General features: G+C 53.8%; 8 protein-coding genes across 8 annotated transcripts; 4 read left to right on the forward strand and 4 right to left on the reverse strand.

Annotated features, from left to right (window-relative positions):
• Nucleotides 1–86: 86 nt before the first annotated feature.
• Nucleotides 87–1,413, reverse strand: VTN31DRAFT_281 (uncharacterized protein; the record flags this gene model as incomplete). Its single annotated transcript, XM_069403019.1, has 3 exons — nucleotides 87–840; nucleotides 905–964; nucleotides 1,160–1,413. The coding sequence occupies 3 exons, from the start codon at nucleotides 1,411–1,413 to the stop codon at nucleotides 87–89; spliced, it is 1,068 nt and encodes a 355-aa protein (XP_069263137.1).
• A 1,846-nt stretch (nucleotides 1,414–3,259) lies between these two features.
• VTN31DRAFT_282 (uncharacterized protein) lies at nucleotides 3,260–5,191 on the reverse strand (the record flags this gene model as incomplete). The annotated part of the gene is made up of 2 exons (XM_069403030.1): nucleotides 3,260–3,564; nucleotides 3,634–5,191. The coding sequence occupies 2 exons, from the start codon at nucleotides 5,189–5,191 to the stop codon at nucleotides 3,260–3,262; spliced, it is 1,863 nt and encodes a 620-aa protein (XP_069263138.1).
• Nucleotides 5,192–7,243: 2,052 nt separating this feature from the next.
• Nucleotides 7,244–10,836, forward strand: VTN31DRAFT_283 (uncharacterized protein; the record flags this gene model as incomplete). The annotated part of the gene is made up of 3 exons (XM_069403041.1): nucleotides 7,244–7,476; nucleotides 7,538–10,778; nucleotides 10,831–10,836. 3 exons carry the CDS (start codon nucleotides 7,244–7,246, stop codon nucleotides 10,834–10,836), a joined length of 3,480 nt encoding a protein of 1,159 aa, XP_069263139.1.
• A 665-nt stretch (nucleotides 10,837–11,501) lies between these two features.
• Nucleotides 11,502–12,592, forward strand: VTN31DRAFT_284 (uncharacterized protein; the record flags this gene model as incomplete). The annotated part of the gene is made up of 2 exons (XM_069403052.1): nucleotides 11,502–11,574; nucleotides 11,655–12,592. The coding sequence occupies 2 exons, from the start codon at nucleotides 11,502–11,504 to the stop codon at nucleotides 12,590–12,592; spliced, it is 1,011 nt and encodes a 336-aa protein (XP_069263140.1).
• A 209-nt stretch (nucleotides 12,593–12,801) lies between these two features.
• Nucleotides 12,802–13,618, forward strand: VTN31DRAFT_285 (uncharacterized protein; the record flags this gene model as incomplete). Its single annotated transcript, XM_069403063.1, has 2 exons — nucleotides 12,802–12,853; nucleotides 12,912–13,618. The coding sequence occupies 2 exons, from the start codon at nucleotides 12,802–12,804 to the stop codon at nucleotides 13,616–13,618; spliced, it is 759 nt and encodes a 252-aa protein (XP_069263141.1).
• A 116-nt stretch (nucleotides 13,619–13,734) lies between these two features.
• On the reverse strand, nucleotides 13,735–15,024 carry VTN31DRAFT_286 (uncharacterized protein; the record flags this gene model as incomplete). Its single annotated transcript, XM_069403074.1, has 1 exon — nucleotides 13,735–15,024. One exon carries the CDS (start codon nucleotides 15,022–15,024, stop codon nucleotides 13,735–13,737), a length of 1,290 nt encoding a protein of 429 aa, XP_069263142.1.
• Nucleotides 15,025–16,324: 1,300 nt separating this feature from the next.
• On the forward strand, nucleotides 16,325–17,315 carry VTN31DRAFT_287 (uncharacterized protein; the record flags this gene model as incomplete). Its single annotated transcript, XM_069403085.1, has 5 exons — nucleotides 16,325–16,354; nucleotides 16,411–16,434; nucleotides 16,729–16,821; nucleotides 17,066–17,220; nucleotides 17,303–17,315. The coding sequence occupies 5 exons, from the start codon at nucleotides 16,325–16,327 to the stop codon at nucleotides 17,313–17,315; spliced, it is 315 nt and encodes a 104-aa protein (XP_069263143.1).
• Nucleotides 17,316–17,704: 389 nt separating this feature from the next.
• On the reverse strand, nucleotides 17,705–18,484 carry VTN31DRAFT_288 (uncharacterized protein; the record flags this gene model as incomplete). Its single annotated transcript, XM_069403096.1, has 1 exon — nucleotides 17,705–18,484. One exon carries the CDS (start codon nucleotides 18,482–18,484, stop codon nucleotides 17,705–17,707), a length of 780 nt encoding a protein of 259 aa, XP_069263144.1.
• Between the last annotated feature and the right edge of the window lie 1,103 nt (nucleotides 18,485–19,587).

Consider the following 19,587-nt stretch of genomic DNA (forward strand, 5'->3'; position numbering starts at 1 on the left):
TCAAAAGTACGAAGACAGACAGAAAAAAAAAGACTTTTCTCTTATATTCGTTCTTCCCTCTTCAGACGAAAGGGAAAAAGTCTAGTTCAGACCTGCTGATTCGGTTCAACAAGAGTCGAGACGGTAGAGAGCGATGAGACGGTGGTCGAGGCATTGCTCGCGACTGTTTTCTCCGTCATGGTAGTGGAGAGTGAGGTGGTGGTCGTGGCCTTGTGCTGAATGAAGGTTTCAGTCGAGGAAGGTGGAGGGGCCGGAATCTGCGGGACGACAAGCTGCACACCCTTTATCCCACCTGTGCTGGAGAACCATGGGTTGTGGCGCGGCGGCAACGGACGGTGTTCATCATGCAGGTACCCGCTGGGGGGAAGGTCGGCGTTGCTGCTGAGCGAGGATGCCGCGGTGGTGGCGGGGGTGTGTGTCAAGGAGGGAGGCATGCTGGGACAACTTCGGTGCGAGGGGGGTTCTCCTCCGCTGCGACGATGAAGGGATGGCACGATTAAAACCAAACCGTCGTCGGCCGTGCCTGCGGGGTTCGACAACGGCTGTTGGTGGTGGTAGAACTGGGAAAGATAACTCCATGCCTCGGACGATGAATGCGAAGACACGGAGCTGCCGGGGCGATATCGAGCACCGGATATTGGGGCGTCTATGTCCGACGGCATCCCAGCATTGCTCCCGAGGATTGGCCGCGGTGATGATCGAGCGGCGCTCGAGGACAGCGTCGTTGTACTGCTGCGCGGCGAGATGGGAGGCGATGTCGGTGGGCTTAATGACGATGCCATGGTGTAGGTGGATGTGTAGGATGCAGAGAGAGGCTTGCTTGAATCCATCTCGCGGCACCTGAAAGGACACGAACATGAGTTTGCTATGCGTCTCACGAGAAAGGGAAGGGATCAATAAATACCTCTCACTACAATAAAGAACACTGTTATCAGGGATCATTATTTGCGTCTCACACATGGCACTATGTTCATGATATGCGTTAGCCGAGGATCCTGACACAACGAGGCTGGGTTCAACAAGCAAGGAATGTATGACTCAAGGTCGGATCACGAAAGGGACCAACAATCGGGCGGAAGGGAGCGAGGCTGGTCGCCCGGTGTTGCCAATACAAGACCTGTAGATAAGGACCAAAACCATTGATCGACAAAAAACATACCAATACTGCAAGAAACTGGTTGCCATGTCCTCGTCGTCGATCCTGCTTGTGGTCCGGATGGTCGAGCCGCCGCCGGCCCCGAGCAGTTTGCTGATGGATTGATGTGACTTGGAAGCGTTGAGGGCAACCAGCGACTGCACCGAAGAGGTCCTGCGGTGGTGTAAAGGCCGGGAATGCCTGACGGCTGGCCCTTTCTTGGGCCCAGTGGTTATGACAGGCTTCATGGATGGCGGTGAGGTCTTGGTAATATGCATTCACGCTATCTCTTGACTCTGATATCGCCCAGGGGGGGGATCCACCCCGGAGGTTCGGGGGTTCCAGGTCTCACGAGCTGGGGATCAGATAAAAATGGCGCATTGACAAATTGCCGGTTTTTGCGGGCTAGTCGTCTGTTTCTTGCTCTGGGGTTGGAGTCGAGATGGCGTGTAACTGTTGGTGTATCGATGCGAACAAACTACCAATCCGACGGGAATGGACGGGACAGTCCTTCATAAAATAAAGATTGCCCGTATCAAAGTACACTTGAGAGCGTGATAGGTACCATACCGACAGTGAGAGATAAGAGATAAGCCACCAGACGGAGCTTTTGTTCTCGTTGGTCTGCGGAGAGGAAGTTGGCAAAACAAAATGCCTTTATCAGTCGGCACTCTATTAATACAGGGTTCGGAGTCAGAGTCTTTTTTTGTTTTGTTTCCCACGCATCTCATGCTGGATCAAATACATACATAACTTAATGCTCAATTGCTCCATCCACTGCATCGTCCACATCCATTTCCACGCCTAGACCAGTCGGTTTATCCACTCGACGTAATCGAATGATAACCATTCAACCCAATCCTGGCTCCAACGTGCGAATCCTTTCTCAATCTCTGACGAAATCGGCATCTCTCCGCTGCAGCAGGTCTTGTCTCTTGTCTGCAGCCGGAATTCTAGAACCTCTACAGCACGCAATCTGGGTGCGTGGTCAAAGAATCCTCCGACTGTGACTTGTCAAAAGAGCGCGCTCTCCGTTGCAGACTCCCAGCCCTATCAAGTTCTTGAAGGCAGATAACGGCGCTAATGGCTATGATGATTGGTTGGCAGTCACATGACCTTATGACTCATCATCGCCGAAAATAGAACGTTCCGCTGGCTTCCGAATCGGGTTAGTGTCCTTGTTGGGCAGGACCATTCGTCGATCACGCTTTCCGCATGTGGACGCCTGGACTGGCAGGCTTCATCATCCGAATCATCTCATCAACTCATCCTCTTCAATCATTGTCCCTTTGGCTCGCACGGGATCGACTGCAAATCCGACAAAAAAAATTGCGCATGAGCCCAATCGGAGCTTCAAGTACAAGTACTCCGTACTTAGAATGATCATTTTACCTCACGGAGCTCCATCAGGTCCGCACGATGGACCTGGCGGTCGTGGCACAGGCAAAACTTGTATCTCCGCAACGTTCCTGGCACCGTTGTGAACTTGTGTAAATCGCCCGGCCTTGCATAAATTCCTGTCATCGAGCCGTCTGCTGGGTCCTGGCCCCTTGGCGACACGAGGTTTGACCGCTCGACCAGTCGAATGGTAGAGCGTTGATCAACCATGTGGTCCGAACCGGCCAGGCCATGTTGATCCATATGCTCAAGAATTTGTTCAATGCCTGCTGCCCACAATGCCCGATGGCCAATGCATACGGAGTACATGTGCTCCAATTCAAGGCCTATGATCGAAGCACGTTCACCGGTCAAAAAGTAGAATGCTCGCTCACTGTTGGATTCGGTCTGGAATCTTCTAAGCTGCCAAGGGCCAACATTGGCGGTCGGCACTTCAGGTACCGACAGAGACGAGTCCCCTAGTATTACAACAGTGCAGGGAACAGGTGACGCTTGTCCTCCCAGACAAGCTTTACAGGGTTGCTATCGGATGACCGGGTCTGATTCTGCAAGAAAAGTGGATTGCCGTGCCTCCATGCAGTGCTTCTTCTTATCATCGGAAGCCCATAACGAACGCCCAGTTCCTGGTGGATGCTGCCATGCTTACAACGTATGGTTTTCTATCAGGGTATCTATGTGATGAATCATGATGCGATCCGTCCAGCGGCATCAATTAAACCAAATACATCATGTCTTCTCGCTCCCACCCTCTGCCTTCGGTAAAGGTTCCACAGTGGCCTTGGTGTCCGACTCGGCCTCTGTTTTGGGTACCTCCTTCTTCTTGATCCCCGTCAGGAACTGCTCGGGGACCCCTTTCGCAGCGACGCTAGTGTTGCCCACGTAGCACCCTAGCATCGAGCTCCAGGTGTACTTATGCGCGAGCAAATTACGGATTTCCCGATATGCCAGTGCGTTGGCAAAAGGCAGATCGGTCTCGGGGTCGCGATAGCGGGCCGGAAGTGAGGTAATGGGACACAGATGAGATGAGATTTCTAGACTTGAGTCAGCTTTATTCGGGCAAAACCGTAAAACCAAAGAAAAAAAAGATTGGAAGCACGTACTGGTCAACCGCGGTGGCTTCTTTGAGTTGAAATAGATGCTGTACTCGCGGCTCTGTGCCGTCTTCTCGTCAAAGTTGTCGAGAATGATGGCGTTTCTCCCCGTCTTCTCGGTCACCTCGGGAAGCGCCGACGTTGGGGGCGGAACGGCGCCCGAAGCGGGATCGACAGTTGTTGATTCTTCGGGCTTTGGCGGATTGTTTTGGTCGGGCGGCCCGGGCTCACTGCCACCTTGTGTGGGGATTTGTACGGGCTCCGCCAGCGGCGGCTGAGGAGTAGATGGAAGACTCGTTGAGCCAACGGGAGCTGCGGGAAAACTGGGCTCTGGATTTTCTCGGGCCGCTTGATCGGCATTTCCGGTTTCCATAGGTGTTGGTAGCGCCTCTGCAGCTACCAGTTCGGGCGGTGGTTTGGTGACGACTTGAAATGGGGGGCTGCTTTGTCGGTTCCCACCGGTGGCGGTCGTTTGTTGTTCACCATCTGACGGTGGACCGCCAGAAGCCTTATCCGCTGGCTGCTGCGTATCAACAGAGTCTTTCGGAAGGTCTCCGACTGCCTCCGACCCTGTCTGCTGACCAGCGAGTGACTCCGGCTGCTGTTGAGGCGCATCCACGCCCGCAACGGGTTCCTGCTTCGCCTGCTCTGCCTGCTCTGCTGCGGCTTTACTCTTCCGCCGACGCTCAATTTCTTCCTTGTCGGGTTTTTGCTTGACGTCGGCCTTGCCGACACGCACCAGTTTCCCATTGACCCATGTGGCCACTCCACTCCACCACGACATCACCGGCCCTTCCAGCCGACGGTTTTTCAGCGCCTCCATTTTCGCCTTGCGTTCTTCGGCCTTCTTCCTCTCCATTTCCTCCCATCGGTTGAGGCTCTTGTTGTTCATCTGCTCGACCTTGACTGCTTCCGCCAGGCGTTCTGCTTGTGTCATCGGTCGCGGTTTGAGCTTCTCTTTTCGTTTCGCGGCCTGTTCCATGGTTGCGAGGAGTCGCTGCCGTCGTTGTTCGCTGTCTTTTAGCCGTGCGTGGATGAGTTCCTTGTTCTGCATGGTTTGACGACGCGAGGATGATCGCGTCGGACCGTCTTCGGGCGTGGGCAGCCACGATGTCCGCTCCGACTTCTTCTTTGGCCGGGGCGTGGTCGTATCCGCGGTGGTCTTCGAGACCGCAGTTGGGTCGATCTTGACCTTTTTCCGTATTGTGGCCAACCTCAGCGACTCCTGCGCTTTGCGTTTCTTTGCCCGTTCCACCCGCAGCTCTCTTTGTAGTTCTCGTTCTCCTTCCAGGTCGTCTTCGCCCGCATTGGGTCCCTGATCCTCCTCGTCTGAGGAAGAGTCCATGATCATGTCTTCAGCATCTTCCTCTATATCCTCTTCGAAATCGGCGTCGTCTCCATCTTCGGCAAACAGGAGATTCAGCTCGTCGTCGGCTTCGGCGTCCAGCAGGGTCGACATGTTCCGCCCGGCATTTTTCCGCCGCTCGCGACCGGCAATCAGGGTCTCAACGGGCTCTGACTCCGAAGAGTCTCCCGCGAGGGATCTATCTTCGTCTTCAGACGTCATGTTCTCAGGTTAAGAGCGATATAATTTCATTGAACCGAGAGTGAATCTCTAGAATCGAGCTTTGCGATTGACGATCGGGATATACAACACGTGACGCGAAGGCGGAATTTCGGAGCAAAGTTTCTCCTGAGTCCGGCCTCCCGCGCTGTGGCTGGTACAGTGGCACAGTAACTGTGTGTGGCACAGTGGCGCAAAAGTCCAGCCGATTCATCCTGATCAGGAGTCGACGATCTCTGGTACGCAACTCCGTATTCTTAACAAAGATTACCCCGTACAATCGGCTTGATAGCAAGGCCCTTTCTTTGCTGGAATCTAACTTGACTATTACTGTCATTATCTCATGGAAGTCATGCATTGCTTTGCCATAGATTTTTGCAAGGAGTTGGCAGTTGCACTGTGTGCATGGCCAACCTTGCTGGAAGCACCCAATCGTGTCTTTGTAAAACCGTTGTTCCATTGTTCAATTGTTCATTTGTTCCAGTGACCCTGCGAAGGAAACATTCTTGAAGCTCGCAGACAGCTCGATCGCTTGTTCATGACCTACATTGGGCTCAGCGCCAAAATGACCAGTGAAATGTCATATGGAAACTGGACAGAATTGTTAACCGGCGCTAAAGCCTCCGGCAGATCTTGGATTCGATCTCGGTCACTGGCGGGCGGAGACTTGACAGCGAGCGCTGATTCGGGGGCGGATCTGGGCCCTGACTCCTGAGAAAGAAGGCTTTTTGCCCCTGGCCGGGATTGAACGGCGCTTTTGAAAGTTGCTGGTTCTGATGGTCTCCAGCCTCTGATATACATAGCTCAAGATGAGCGCCGTCATGACTAACGCGATGGATTAACTATCATTTCAGCCCTGGAAGATCTTGCCCATTGTAGCGACATCCACAGGACCGCTCAGGTCCGTGCTTTGGTACATACGGAGTAGATGGGACCAAAATACGGAGTATGTACTCCGTATGTATTAGCAGATGGTGATCAAACTCGCGTTTCAAAAGCGAAAATCGGGGACGATTGCCGATTATCCACGATCTTGGCGGCTCAAGAGGAATCATCGATCCTCTGGAGAAGCCCGCAGCGGGTCGAAGGCGGAGAGCGGCCCTTGGGGAGCGGGATTGAAAGTCGTCGTAATGAGTCTATGCCTCTATGGGGGTCTGGAGCACAGGGGCGAAATGAAGAGAAAAAAAAGAACCAAGAAAAAAAAAAAAATAAGCCACTAAAAGTTCACTAAACTTACCTGCGAATTCCGCTCCAAAAAGTTCACAAAAGTGCAGTTTTCTTCGTCTCTGTATCTATTACTATCTATTTGGTACTTGTCTGTTTCTTGCCCTCAACCTCGTGCTTCATTTCATTTCTTCCAGTTCCACACCGTCCTGCTTCATTACCCTTTTCGGTCTTTCAATTCGTTCCCGCTTCATCTTGCCAACCCCCTTCTTGTCCCCCCTCTCCCGATCCTCGCCAGCTGCGTCGACAGATTGACGGCTGTTTGGGCTGAGCTGTTCCGATTGCGACTTCGTTCCTTCTCTCTCTTTCGCTTCGACACCCCAAAATTTGATTGATTGTGTTTTGAGATCGGATTTTTGATCTTCCCGCCGTGCCGACCGCCTTTTTTTGAGCTCCGTCGGGATACGTGGGATTCCGGCGAAATACATGGGCTGCCTTCGCTGAGCCGCCCCTTGCCTAGCTTCGTTCCCCCAATCTCCGGTTTTCATCCATCGAACGAACTCGGATCGGGCTTTTCGATCGAGCGTGTGCATTCACGTGCCCTCGGTCACCCCCAGTCGAACGTCGTTCGCAGCGAACGGAGCCGCCACGGCATCATCGAGTGAACTCGCAGTTTGGTGCAGTTTGCTCTACATGACCTGCGCGGTCCGTTGCCGCCAGTGTTGATCAGCTCAAGGGCGAAACCTTGCGGTCGTTGCATTACCTTATGGGCTTCGCCTCTGTCGCTCTGTCCGGCCAAAGGAGTTTTCAGCAGAATCTTTGCTCGGGCCAAATCGCTTGAACAATAGAGTCGTCTCGGGAACCGAAGGATCAACCTACAATCCGGTCAGGATGGTTCCGGTTTCACGGCCAGACGGCCATCTCAGCCTCGGCTATATCCCCAGCTCGCAGCCGATCTCGGGCACGTCGACCGGCAGCAACTCGCCCACTGACCATACAGCCAGCTCGGTCAAATCGGCGTTTGGTGCCTCCACCGGTCTGGGCAGTGCTGCTTCGTCACTGGGGGCGACCCGTTTGGGGGCTGGTTCCCCGTTGGACATGGGCGCTCGCCTCTACTCAAAACGGTATGTGATGACCAATCCTGGACTCGTACAGAAAACAGCTGATCTGTTTTGGCTGGAGCAGAGCTCGAGAGATCCAAGCCCAGGAAGGCGTCTCCCCAAACATCTGGGGCCCGCCGTCCAGTGGCCACTCCACCCCTCTTCGCGAAAACATTCCCGAGTCCCCCGGCCAAGATGAGTTCCCAGACTTGATTCCGTCTGCGACGGACCAGTCCTTGCACAGCCCGGCTCGGAGGACGCGAGCCGGGACGATGCCCTCTCGGTTTCCCGGCGTAGGTTCCTTCAACGGAAGTAGTCTGTCGCAACAGTCCCTGCTGTCCAAGACCTCGCGCCCGACGCCGTCTACGAGTCCCTTTCGACCGCCGGGACTGTCTGGTGTGGAATCGGCGTCGCAGACGGCCACTGCGAGCGTCGGTGGCAGTGGCACAACGCTGTCACGACTGCGAGCCGGATCCATGCCCCAGCGGACAAACCTGCTGGGAGCATCCAGCAGTCCCTTCGGACCCTCGCTTTTCTCCACCCACTGGTCTTCAGGTCGCGAACGCGCCAGTACCCTCGCCAGCATTCGGTCCTCGGAAGGCCCAACATCGCCGGCCCAGTCATCGTATTCCCGAGATGGGTTGGCCGATACCGACGTCAAGACACTCGATTACCTTGGGTTGGCGGAAACCCCGCAGCAGCAAATCGCACAAATGGATCAGTCGTCTGTCGATCTCTCGCACCAACAGCAGCAGCAGCAGCAGCAGTCGTCCGCTCTGCCCCCGCTGTTAGCGGAGCTTGCTATGATGAAAAACAACAACCGGTTCCGATCGTACTCCGTCAACGCCAAGGAGCAGTATGCTGAGGATGATGAGGGATACGGGCCGTATTCCCAAGTGCCCTCGGGCACAATGACACCATCCGCTGCCGCAACTGCCGCCCAGCTGGCCGCGACGCAAGCTCAGATTCATCAGCACAACCTTGCGGTCCAAGCGTTTGCCAGCCAGGCATCCGTCAACCGACCGCGGGCTCGAACGGCTGGAGTTCTTGAAACTCCACCTCAGCGTTCGTCTATTCGTAATTACCTGGCGACCCCATCGCGACTAGACCACAGCATCAGCGCTTCGGATCTCCGCATTGCGGAGGGAAATGAGTACGAGGAACTCTCCGAGGCGGTTCAGATGATGCACATGGGCGGGGAAAACACTATGAACAACACTGATAATAATGCTAATACTACTGCCGGTCTCCGTACCACGACGGAGCAGACGACGGAGGAGGGAGGCATCGAAGGTCCCACGCGAGCCTTGTGGATCGGAAGCATCCCCGTGTCAACCACGGTGACCTCGTTGGATGCCATCTTTGGCGTGTATGGCAAGATCGAGTCTACTCGGGTGTTGACGCACAAGAACTGCGGCTTCGTCAACTACGAGCGGATCGAGAGCGCCATTCAGGCCAAGTCCATGCTCAACGGCAAGGAAATCTTCCCTGGCGCCGGTCCGGTGCGCATCGGATACGCCAAAGTGCCGGGGACACCCACGGGACCCAACGGAGCCCAGACTTCCACTCCGGACCCTAACGCAGCTGGTGGCGGCGACGGCAGCTCTGGCGCCGAGCGACCCGGAGCGAGAACACCCCACGTGCCTCCGCTGCCGGAGCTTCAGTCGGAACTCACCCAAATCGTCCGGGAGTTTGGCGCCTCGGACGAGGAGACTCGGAGCATTAATGCCAGTGTCCAGCGAGCCATTGCCTACAAGGCCTTCGTGGATGAGATCCCGCCCATCCCCGAACCGAGCCCGAACCGGATCCATGATGCGCCCACACTGCGTGACATCCGGAAACGCATCGACCATGGCCTCTGCACCATCCAGGAGATCGAGGAGATTGCGCATAACATGCTTCCCGAGATTGCGGAGCTGTCGTCGGATTACATCGGCAACACAGTTGTGCAGAAACTCTTTGAATACTGCTCGGAGCCAGTTAAAGAGCAGATGTTGATCCGGATCGCGCCGCACCTGGCTGAGATCGGCGTCCACAAGAACGGGACGTGGGCTGCCCAAAAGATCATCGACGTCACCAAGACTGCGTCTCAGATGCAGATCATTGTGGATAGTCTACGGCCATATACCGTTCCCCTGTTCCTTGATCAGTACGGCAACTACGTGCTGCAGTGCTGCCTGCGGTTCGGCAGACCCTATAATGATTTCATCTTCGAAACGATGCTCAGCCGGATGTGGGAAATTGCCCAGGGCCGGTTCGGTGCGCGTGCCATGCGTGCGTGCCTGGAGAGCCACCATACCAGCAAGGAGCAGCAGCGGATGCTGGCCGCCGCCATCGCGCTCCACAGCGTCAAACTGGTCACCAACTCCAACGGGGCCATCCTCCTCACCTGGTACCTCGACACGTGGACGTTCCCTCGGCGCCGGACTGTTCTTGCGCCGCGCCTGGTGCCGCATCTGGTGCACCTGTGCACCCACAAGGTTGCGTACCTGACTGTGCTCAAGGTGATCAATCAGCGTAACGAGCCGGAGGCTCGCGAGATCGTGCTCAAGGCCCTCTTCTTCAGTCCGAATGATGAGGTTCTGGAGAACATCTTGCGAGACCACTCCTCGGGTGCGACGCTGATTTTCAAGGTCCTGACCACGCCGTTCTTTGACGAGTCGATGCGCGCCGAGGTTGTCAAGAATGTGGCCAAGGTCCTAACGAAACTCAAGGTCACTCCCAGCCAGGGCTACAAACGGCTGATGGATGAGGTGGGTCTGTCCTCGCGAGGCAGCTCTCGTGACCATCATGGAGGGAGAGATGGCGGTATCAACGGCGAGAAGCAGCATCGCCCGACGTCGCGACACACCTCGGGCATGGCTGGCGACAAGCAATCCAGCGGACAGCAATATGCAGGCCCCATGGACAATGCTGCCTCGGCCCAGCGCAACACCGAGCAGCCGATCGATTACAATAATGGTCTTTCAATGAATCCCGCGTTTGGCCCGGAAGCCATGATGTCGATGAACCCGCAGCAGCTTCAATACCAAGCCTATCTTCAGTCGCGGGGCTTGTCGCCGGCCAATATGTACCCGGCGGCGCCCATGGGTGGCAACAACTACGCTGGCTTCCCCGCCGCTCCCGGAGGGGTCGACAACCTCCGTGGTCTACAGCCCGGATCGCTTCCGTCGCAGATGGCTCCGAGTCCCATGCTGGCGCAGCCTGGCTATGTGGCGCCGCAGTACAGTCCGGCGCTAGGGCAGGCCCAAATGTATTATCCTTCGCCGTTCTATCCGCAGGCACAGGCGATTCCTAACCAGCCGGGGAATGGACGACGTGGACGGGTATGATTTATCCTGTCCCTTGGCCCCTGCGTCAACGCTAACAGGTTTCTAGCGGTGACCAAAAGTGATTTGACGTTTTATGGAACTGAGCATGACGCGCGAAACAAGGAACCAATATGATGATCTTCTTTTTTTTTTATTGTGATTTTCTTTTGTATAAAATTTTCCGTGTTTTTCTTTTTCTTTCAGCCAAGAAAAAAGACGGGTCCTCAATCCGACGCTGGATCGTGAGGAGAGGAGTCACCGCAGGAGGCTTTCCATGCTGCGGATCTACCAGTTTCATCTTACTGAGTTCTCATTATCATTACATCTGCGATGGCTTATCATCATCACTGCTTTGCCTTCTTGACCATTTCATGTGTATCATTTTGGCTTGCTCGATAGTTGGATTTCTGTGGCAATTGGAGAGGGGATGCTTGATGTGCGCACGGAGCGTATCTATCTGATTGATTTGAGGAGTTTAATTTGGCTTGACTGTCCTTGCTAGATTCAGGGCTGTAAGAGTGGTCATGAATGCAGAGCTCAATTGCTCCTGCTGCATATTCTACTCGTAGAGCCTGGAGTAATACACCGTCGTGAAAGAATGCTGTAGGTAGTGTTTGTGCCTGAGTATGCAGGCAACCAATCCATCATTGATAACGATAAGATGGAACCTTTTTGCAATTGAGATACGAAATTCAACAGTTAGGTACTACCACCCCTGCGACCCTGCCAGCACGCGCAATGAGCACCAAAGACAAAGCTACCGCCGAAGCGCTGATTCCTCGGTTCGAAATCGAGCGATTGTTGAACAAGGGTTCGCCCAATTTGCTCTCCTCGTCTCCCCTCCTCCTCGTGCGGGCAGCACTGACCGAAGTTTTCCTCATGGCCCTGCAGATCAACATGACCGCCGCATAGCCCTCCTCGGTCGCATCCACGGCAAACAAGGCCTCCTGATCATCGAGCGCGCCGCCTTTGCGACCGAGTCGCCGGAAGCGCTGCGTGCATTACACGCGGCGATTACACGGGTGCGGAATCTGGGCAATAATGATATTTACCACTGGTACATGGCCTCGTCTTCTTCCCCGTCCTCCAATCCTACTACTATCCGGGAGGGAGAAGAAGAAAATGGTATATCGTCAGATCTGAAGATCAATCTCATCTGGCCCTGCACCGATGAGCATATCCGGAAATACTCCACGCAGACCCTCCGCATGGTCATCGAGACGCCGCAAATCTACCGCGAGTACGTCCGGCCGTACATGGAACGGAAATGGGCCGAGGGTCGGCTGAATTGGGTCTACAATATCCTCGAAGGCCGCTCGGAGCAAGAGAGTGTGATTGCGCGGGACTATGGCACGGACAACGGGGAGGCGGAGAATGGGTTGGATGGGTTTCATCTTCTGCCGGATCTCAATTGGGACCGTAAGACAATGGGCGCATTGCATCTACTGGCCCTGGTGCACCGCCGCGATATCTGGTCCCTGCGTGACCTCAAGAAGAAGGATGTTCCGTACCTTGAAAGTTTGCGGGAGCGAGTGCTGGATGCTACGGTCAAGGCGTATCCGGAACTGGAAAAGGATCAGTTGAAGCTTTATGTGCATTATCAGCCGACATATTATCACTTTCACGTTCATGTGGTTAATGTCATGCTGGAGGCGGGGATGACGCAGGCGGTCGGCAAGGCGTTTGGGTTAGAGAATCTGATCGGGCAGCTGAGGATGATGGAAGGGGGCCCAGAGACGGGGTTGGCGGATGTGAGTCTTTCGTATGTTGTGGGAGACGAGAGTGAGCTGTGGAAAGAGATTTTTGGGCCGTTGAAGGAGAGATCCTAAGACGGGAGGCATTTGGATTTGGAGAGTCAACTGGCCTAGATGATTTACCCACGTATTTTTTTTTTCTCCACATGTTTGCAACGTTTGGACGGCTTGTTTGTTCAGTTTGCGCAAGTCGCAACCAAGCAACTGGTCCAGCAACTGGGGGTCCCCCCTCTTGCTGTTCTTTCGCCTTCACCTCATGAATTAACGGCGAAATCGAGGCCAAAATGACAGACAACCCAGATGTCCCACGTAATGCAAAGGCCTTTGTGCCTTTGGGTAAGGCTTTCCTCGACCCCGGGCCCCCCTCCTCCAGCACTGGCTAACCACAAAAAAGAAAATAATCCCGAGGTGATGTCACACCTCATGCACCAACTCGGGCTGCCCCAAACCCTCGGCTTCACCGACGTCTATTCCATCGACGAGCCGGACCTCCTCGCCCTCGTCCCACGGCCCGCCCACGCCCTCCTCCTCGTCTTCCCCGTCAGCCAGCGGTATGAAGCCGGGCGGATCGCCGAGGACGCCGAACGCGCCGAGTACGACGGTTCCGGACCCGACGAGCCCGTCATGTGGTTCAAGCAGACCATCCGCAACGCATGCGGCCTGATCGGTCTCCTGCACGCGGTGAGCAACGGCATGGTCCGTGACCAGATTCTGCCCGGGTCGGACCTCGATAAGCTCCTGCAGGAGGCGGAGCCGTTGAAACCGCTGGCCCGCGCGGATCTGCTCTATGAGAGTAAGGCGCTGGAGAGTGCGCATGCGGATGCGGCGGGGAAAGGTGATACCGCGGCGCCGGACGCCTCGCAGGATGTGGATCTGCATTTTGTCGCCTTTGTCAAGGATCGCCAGAACCGGCTCTGGGAATTGGACGGGCGGAGAAAGGGACCCCTGGAACGAGGACAGTTGGGTGCCGATGAGGATGTGCTCAGTGAGAAGGCCCTGGATTTGGGCCCGAGACGCTTCCTCCGAAAGGAGGCAGAGGGCGCGGACGGTTCGGGCGATGTGAGGTTTAGCCTGGTCAGTCTTGGGCCAGTTTTTACCTAATATCCTTTGCTGTATATTTCAATTGAGTGACTTTGGGGGTATCAAAACATGGGTTCGGCGTTATGGATGTAGTAGAGGGATTGGAATGGTAGAATCGGAATCAATAGTACAAACAATCAAAGAATCCACCACCGATCAGAGTTAAATCGCAACACATCATCTCCGCAAGCCGTCCATCCCGCGGTGAGATTCCGTGCAAAAACCTCCAACGCGGCGTACTTCTGTCCAGTTCCCGGGTCTCCGCTCGAGAAGAACCCGACAGCCTTGACGAGCTCTCCGAGATTCGGCTTGCGGGAATGCACATCCGGCACGGCAACCAACAGTCTCCTATTGACCCTTGTACTACTACTCTCCGCGCCGACCATCCCCGATGTTGCTGTCGCTGCCGCCTGTCCGATGATCAGTATCTCATACGGCTTTCGCCAGAGTCCGTCCAGCGGCGTCACCGGCTCCCCAGACACAGTCGTCTTGAGCCATATCCACTCCTCAACCGGGACGATGCCTGTATCTTGGAAGACCTTATGCGCGGCCTGGCATGATTTGGCGCTGTTGGTGGTCCAGATGGCCACTCTGGGTGGGTTTGCTAGGCTAGTTGTATCCAGGTGAGTGTGGATGATGTCACGGAGCAATGCCACGAGACCATTCAAGCTGTTGCCTTTTTCCGCATGAGTCTTGTACTGCGCCGCTCGGCGCGCGGATCGGTTGGGCCATGGCGGATCGAGGATGATCAGGGAATACTTGCGGTCTGGCGGGAGACCGGGAATGGGCGGGGTGTTTGCGGACGCTGTTGGAGTAGAGAGTGTGCCAAGCACAAATGATGATGCTGGTGGGATGGTGAATGTCTGCGAGTCGGCCGCGACCCTGATGGACACAGAGTTTGGTGAAGGGTTTCGAACCTCGGTGCCATGAAGGTCTGCGAGGCTAGAGAAGCGGTTCGTGTCAGTTGGGGAGAGAATCACTGGCGGTCGCGGCGACAAGCAGAAGATAGTAGTTTGTACTTTTCCTTGATTTCTTGTTTTATTCGATCGCGGTGCCTCGTTTTCTTCTGCCCCCTTGCCGACATCGTCATGGATGGTGCTGGTACATTCTCGCGGAAGACACCATCGACTCCCAACCGAGAGGCTGTCGCGGATTTCCTGCAGTCCCCGTTCGATGATAAGCCTGATTGATTCATGCAGCTGCCGCTGCGACTCCGGTATCATCTTCAGTACATTCTCGCGCGCTTTGTCGCGCTTGGGCTCCGGTGGCGACGGAAAAGGCTGCTCCAGTGGAGGCGAGGAGATCAACCGCCTCTGAGTGCCTGGGCAAGGGGACGTGGGAAGGTGCTGGGCATTTGCAATCGAGCTAGGGATGTCGACGAGGAAGACCGTCCTCTGGGCATTTTGGTAGAGGATAGAGGACGGCATGTCTTAAGCCATAATGCTTTTGATTTTGGGCTACCAAAACAAGGCGCTTGATACTGCGTCTGTGTTGCGCCCTTTTAAAATCTCATGAGGGCGGCCACCAGTGATACTCCACTGCCAGTTTGTCATGTTGAATTCTCATCTCACACTTGCTGGTGACAGTTGTGCGCACGATCTCAGAACGAAAAAAAAAAAAAAAAAGGCAACGAAATGCGGCAATCAATACGAACTACATTTAAATAAACTACGAGTACCTATTACAGTTTAGTTTCTGAAGTGGAACTCGGAAGTGGGTGGAAAGCTTTCGCGGGAATGGAATTTTCGCACCGCCGAAATCAGTTGTGACTTTCGAACGAACAAGGTCAACAAGCTAACAGAAACTGGGTAGATGGTACATATTAGTGGCCACAATATTTTCACAACCTCCACAATTTTTTCATAAGATAGACGGCTTTCTACATTTCCGGCCTTGGGGACGGTCAATAAACTCCAAAGCATCGGTTTCGGCAATCAAGTCCAGAGCTGTCTCACGTGATTAGGGCTAAAAGACAAGATGCTCGTCCAAGAAATCAAGAATTGAGCCCCATGCGGCCTTTGAGCCTTTCCACTGGCTTCATTCGTTTCAAGAGGGCAGTTTGAAATCCTTTTGCTGAGTATTAGCCATCAACAGTGGTAAACTAGATTGACAAACCACTAACGCAGAACGATGAACCCATGTACTGAAGAGATCTTGGACTCATTGTTCAACAACACTTGTAGCAGAAACTGGTCGACTCAGGCTTGAATGTATTCTAATACTCAGCTATTCAGCTCTGCCCTTTCAGCAGCCGCAAACCCATTGTCTCTTAGAAGAATTTACTGGAAGGACGGTAGTAATAGGTATGACATGTGATTACAAATATTACGTCTCTCTATCTAGCCATTGTAGCTGGTCATCTCCTCCTGAGATCTGGAGATCGACTCCATGCCCTGAAATAGACGGCATGAACGGGACTCAGTACCATAGATGTATACCCCCAGTAAGTACTTGACAGAGGAGTAGTACTCGAGAGACTTTGTAATACGGAGAACCTACGGAACACAATACCGCTAACTGCTCCGTAAACGGAGTGTGTACCTTCTGTTTTTAGCTTAGTTTACTATCTATGATGCACTTTAAATGGCTAGCGCATTCTTGCTTACCCCACATAGCCTACCGTATTGAGTACTGTACGGAGACCTTACGACCCTAGTACGTACTCCGTACAGAGTACTCCGTCCAGTATTCACTCTTGTAGTTGGCCTTGGGCCCTTGCAAGTTACAATGGTTCAGGCTTCATTCTTCAATTACGGGGTAAGGTCGTTCGTTCGCCTGACCATGCATATTCTTAACTTTAATTGGACTCGTAGGTCCGGATAGGACCCCAACGGTCGGTCAGTCACATGAGAAAGATAGCCATGTCACCCAGTGTCCTGAAAGACGGCCGCCTCCGTTACTGTTTTCGCAGAGGTGAAGCAATGCCGTTCGGAGAACTAGATCCCATGCTTGGCCATTTGCGCATATATATACCGAGCTGGGGTACCGAGCGCTGGCCTCAGAGAGACAAGTTACAAAGACTTTATTGGCTCCTGTAACCAGCTCTTGAAAACGGTCGTTGCATACAAACAACACCCTACATTGTTACGGTTGTTGAACGTGTGATCAATTATACCTCCATGATGGAACAGACAACCACCACCACCACCACCAACAATGCCCTGGTCAACGTTGAAGTGGACACCTCGATACGAGAACCTTTCCATCGCGGTACCTCAGAGCACGTGAGTCGCATAGTATGAGAATGACTCATCTTATGGCGATGAACTGTATATGATGTGTCGCCATGGCGTTCCAAATCCCAGAAGCATGCTCACGCACACTCTTCGACATGTAGATCGTCGTACAGAGCGTTGCTGACCTCATCTGTGCTCGAGTATCGCCATGAAAACGGCCGCCAGTACCATAAATTTCGCGATGGGTGTAAGAGCTGACCGCTTCTTGCCTGACCATGCAAGACCTGCACAGTGGTTGTTACTTACATATCTGCTCCCCAACGATGACTCGGGAAAACAACCGCCTGGACATGGCGCACGAGATGTGTCTCCAGATATAGCACCGGAAACTATATCTGGCCCCAATTACGAATCCGCAGCGAGTGATCCACCTCGCGACTGGGACAGGTACCTGAGCCATTGATTTGCGGGTTATATGCATATCACCAACTAGGCATTCAGCCTCCGGATACTAATTCTACTTATCCAGAGTCGTGTTTTAAAAATTACGACGGACTCACTACCGCGTTGAAGACAGTCCAGATGATAAAGTCAATCTCCCGAGTTAGCCATCATGATTACTGAGACCACCGCAATTAAAAAAACAGGTTGGTTGCCTCCGATATAGATCGACACCATACAGAACCACCAATGCGAGACAGGATTGCTGAATCCCGTCAAAATACGCAATTAGCCTCCCAAACCATCCTCGAATGCAAACAAGCAACAACAGATATCCACCCAAAAATCCAGTATTAAATCATGTCAATGAGAAGTGGGAGAAGAAGGGGGGTAAAGAAGACAGAAAAGCGGATCGATAAAAGCAATTTCTTGGAAGGCACTACCAAGATCCACTCTTGAAGAAAGGAAGCATCACTCCGTTATGGTCATTTCAATGCTCGCTCTGACCCGTACCGCCATCGGAAGAAGGGGAGTATGGTTCCGAAGGAGTGGACACTTCGGAAACCTCGCTGATTGATGAGGACGAAGCATAGCGTTCAGGGGTTGTGCTCTGTTGATCCTCGATGAGAGCGGCCCGTCGCGCCTCCGGTGCATGCTCGGGTCGCATCCAGGGAAACCAGATGCCGCACCATTTCACGACACCGTACGCAGGCAGTCTGTCGTTCCTCGACCGGCGTCCACCCATAAACTCGCCGTCTCGGAGACGCCGCTGTTCGCGAACCGTCGGGCATTTCTTCTCCTTGATGAAGCGGTAGAACTTGCACTGGATGCCCTGCGTGTTGCGCTCGGCGCGGCCTCGGTGGTAGAATTGGCGGTTGAAACATCGCTGGACTTCTTTCCATTCCTCCTCTAGGTCGACGCGGTGATACCAGATAAAGTACATTTCCTCTTCTTCGTACTTGGGTCTCGGAGCTCGTCGTCGGACGGTTCCCCGGCTCGATGCACTTGAGACCGATTCGTCGCGTTGGTAATGCTGTAACCGATTGTCTGAATTCGTCGATGTATGGAAGTCAAGCATGGTTTCCTCGGAATCATTTCGTCCCAATCCATGATCGTAGGTTGTCTTGTCGTGATAGAGCCCTGTTTGCATGTAGTCATACTGATGTTGACTACTTGTCTTCGGCGTCCTGTGCTCGGGTTCTGTGTTCTTTGGGTTGAGGAGTGCATGGATTGGTATTCTCCTGTCCGAATTCGACATGGCCGTTCGCATATTTTCTTCGACGCAACTGGTTACAGTTGTTGACAATCGGCTTCGAGAGCACTAATTGGAGGAATATTGGACTGGGGATCTGGAAGCAACGTAGACTGTGCAAACAGGGAAACCCGAGCTGGTGTAGGAACATAATAAGTATGAGCATCCTTGGTCAATGCTTTCAAGGGGGTCATATAGTACCTTGAAGAGCCCTAGGCTATTACTCCTGATGCGGGCCTGGCACTAATGTGGGAATTGGTGACAGGGTAGTGCACCGATTCGCGTCAATTGAGCGTTGTCGCCGAGTCGAACTATATATAACAACGGAATCCGGAAAGAAGATTGTGCACAACCAATATTTGTGTACGACAAGGGGACGAACAACTGTGAGGAAACAAGTAGCTCAGTGATGTGCAAGATGATGGGAAAAAAATATCAGGCACCGAGTCAATGGATTCGAGTAAAGTGAGGGTTCAACGTCCAATGGAGCACGTGCCGATGCCGGACGCCATTCAACGCTGGAGAAGACGAGTACGGGGAATCAGGCCCTTTTCAATGGCAGGACCCTACTGAGCCGGTGCGGCCCTGACAGACGAAGGGGCGCTGACAAGCAGCATGTTGAGTTCCCTCCGAGCTACACGCCTCCGAAGATATGCATGGAAGGATACTCGTAGACAAAGAGAACGGTGGGGACTGAGATCGTCTGGAATTCACCCTAAGAACAAGCCGAATGTTCATGGCCTATAGTGGAACAACTGACAGGGACCCTTCTGGGCCCAAAGAAAGAAAATTGAGCATTATTACCTACTGCTTAGCCTACGCTGCATGATCCTAACGACCGTACTTTGGCGTTCCGCCAGAGTGACCGCTTTGATCTTGGGGAATTCCACCACGAGGCGCACTGTGAATCGTGCGTTGCCGGGGCATCACTGCAGGCGCATCTTCGGACTGGACCAGTGCGCTTGAAAGGAAGAAGAAAGGGAGGCCAGAATTTTCCTTCGTAGGGGGAGGCGTTGATCAAGTCTCCTAACTTGGACTGACATGACGATCGCCTGTCAACGGCTTGACGGGAAGGACGTCGCGTCTGTTGATCGTACTGTGTGGAGACCATGGGCCCGCGT

Source organism: Thermomyces dupontii (genome assembly GCF_041956625.1).
Source record: "Thermomyces dupontii strain NRRL 2155 unplaced genomic scaffold VTN31scaffold_1, whole genome shotgun sequence".
Lineage (NCBI taxonomy): Eukaryota > Fungi > Ascomycota > Eurotiomycetes > Eurotiales > Trichocomaceae > Thermomyces > Thermomyces dupontii.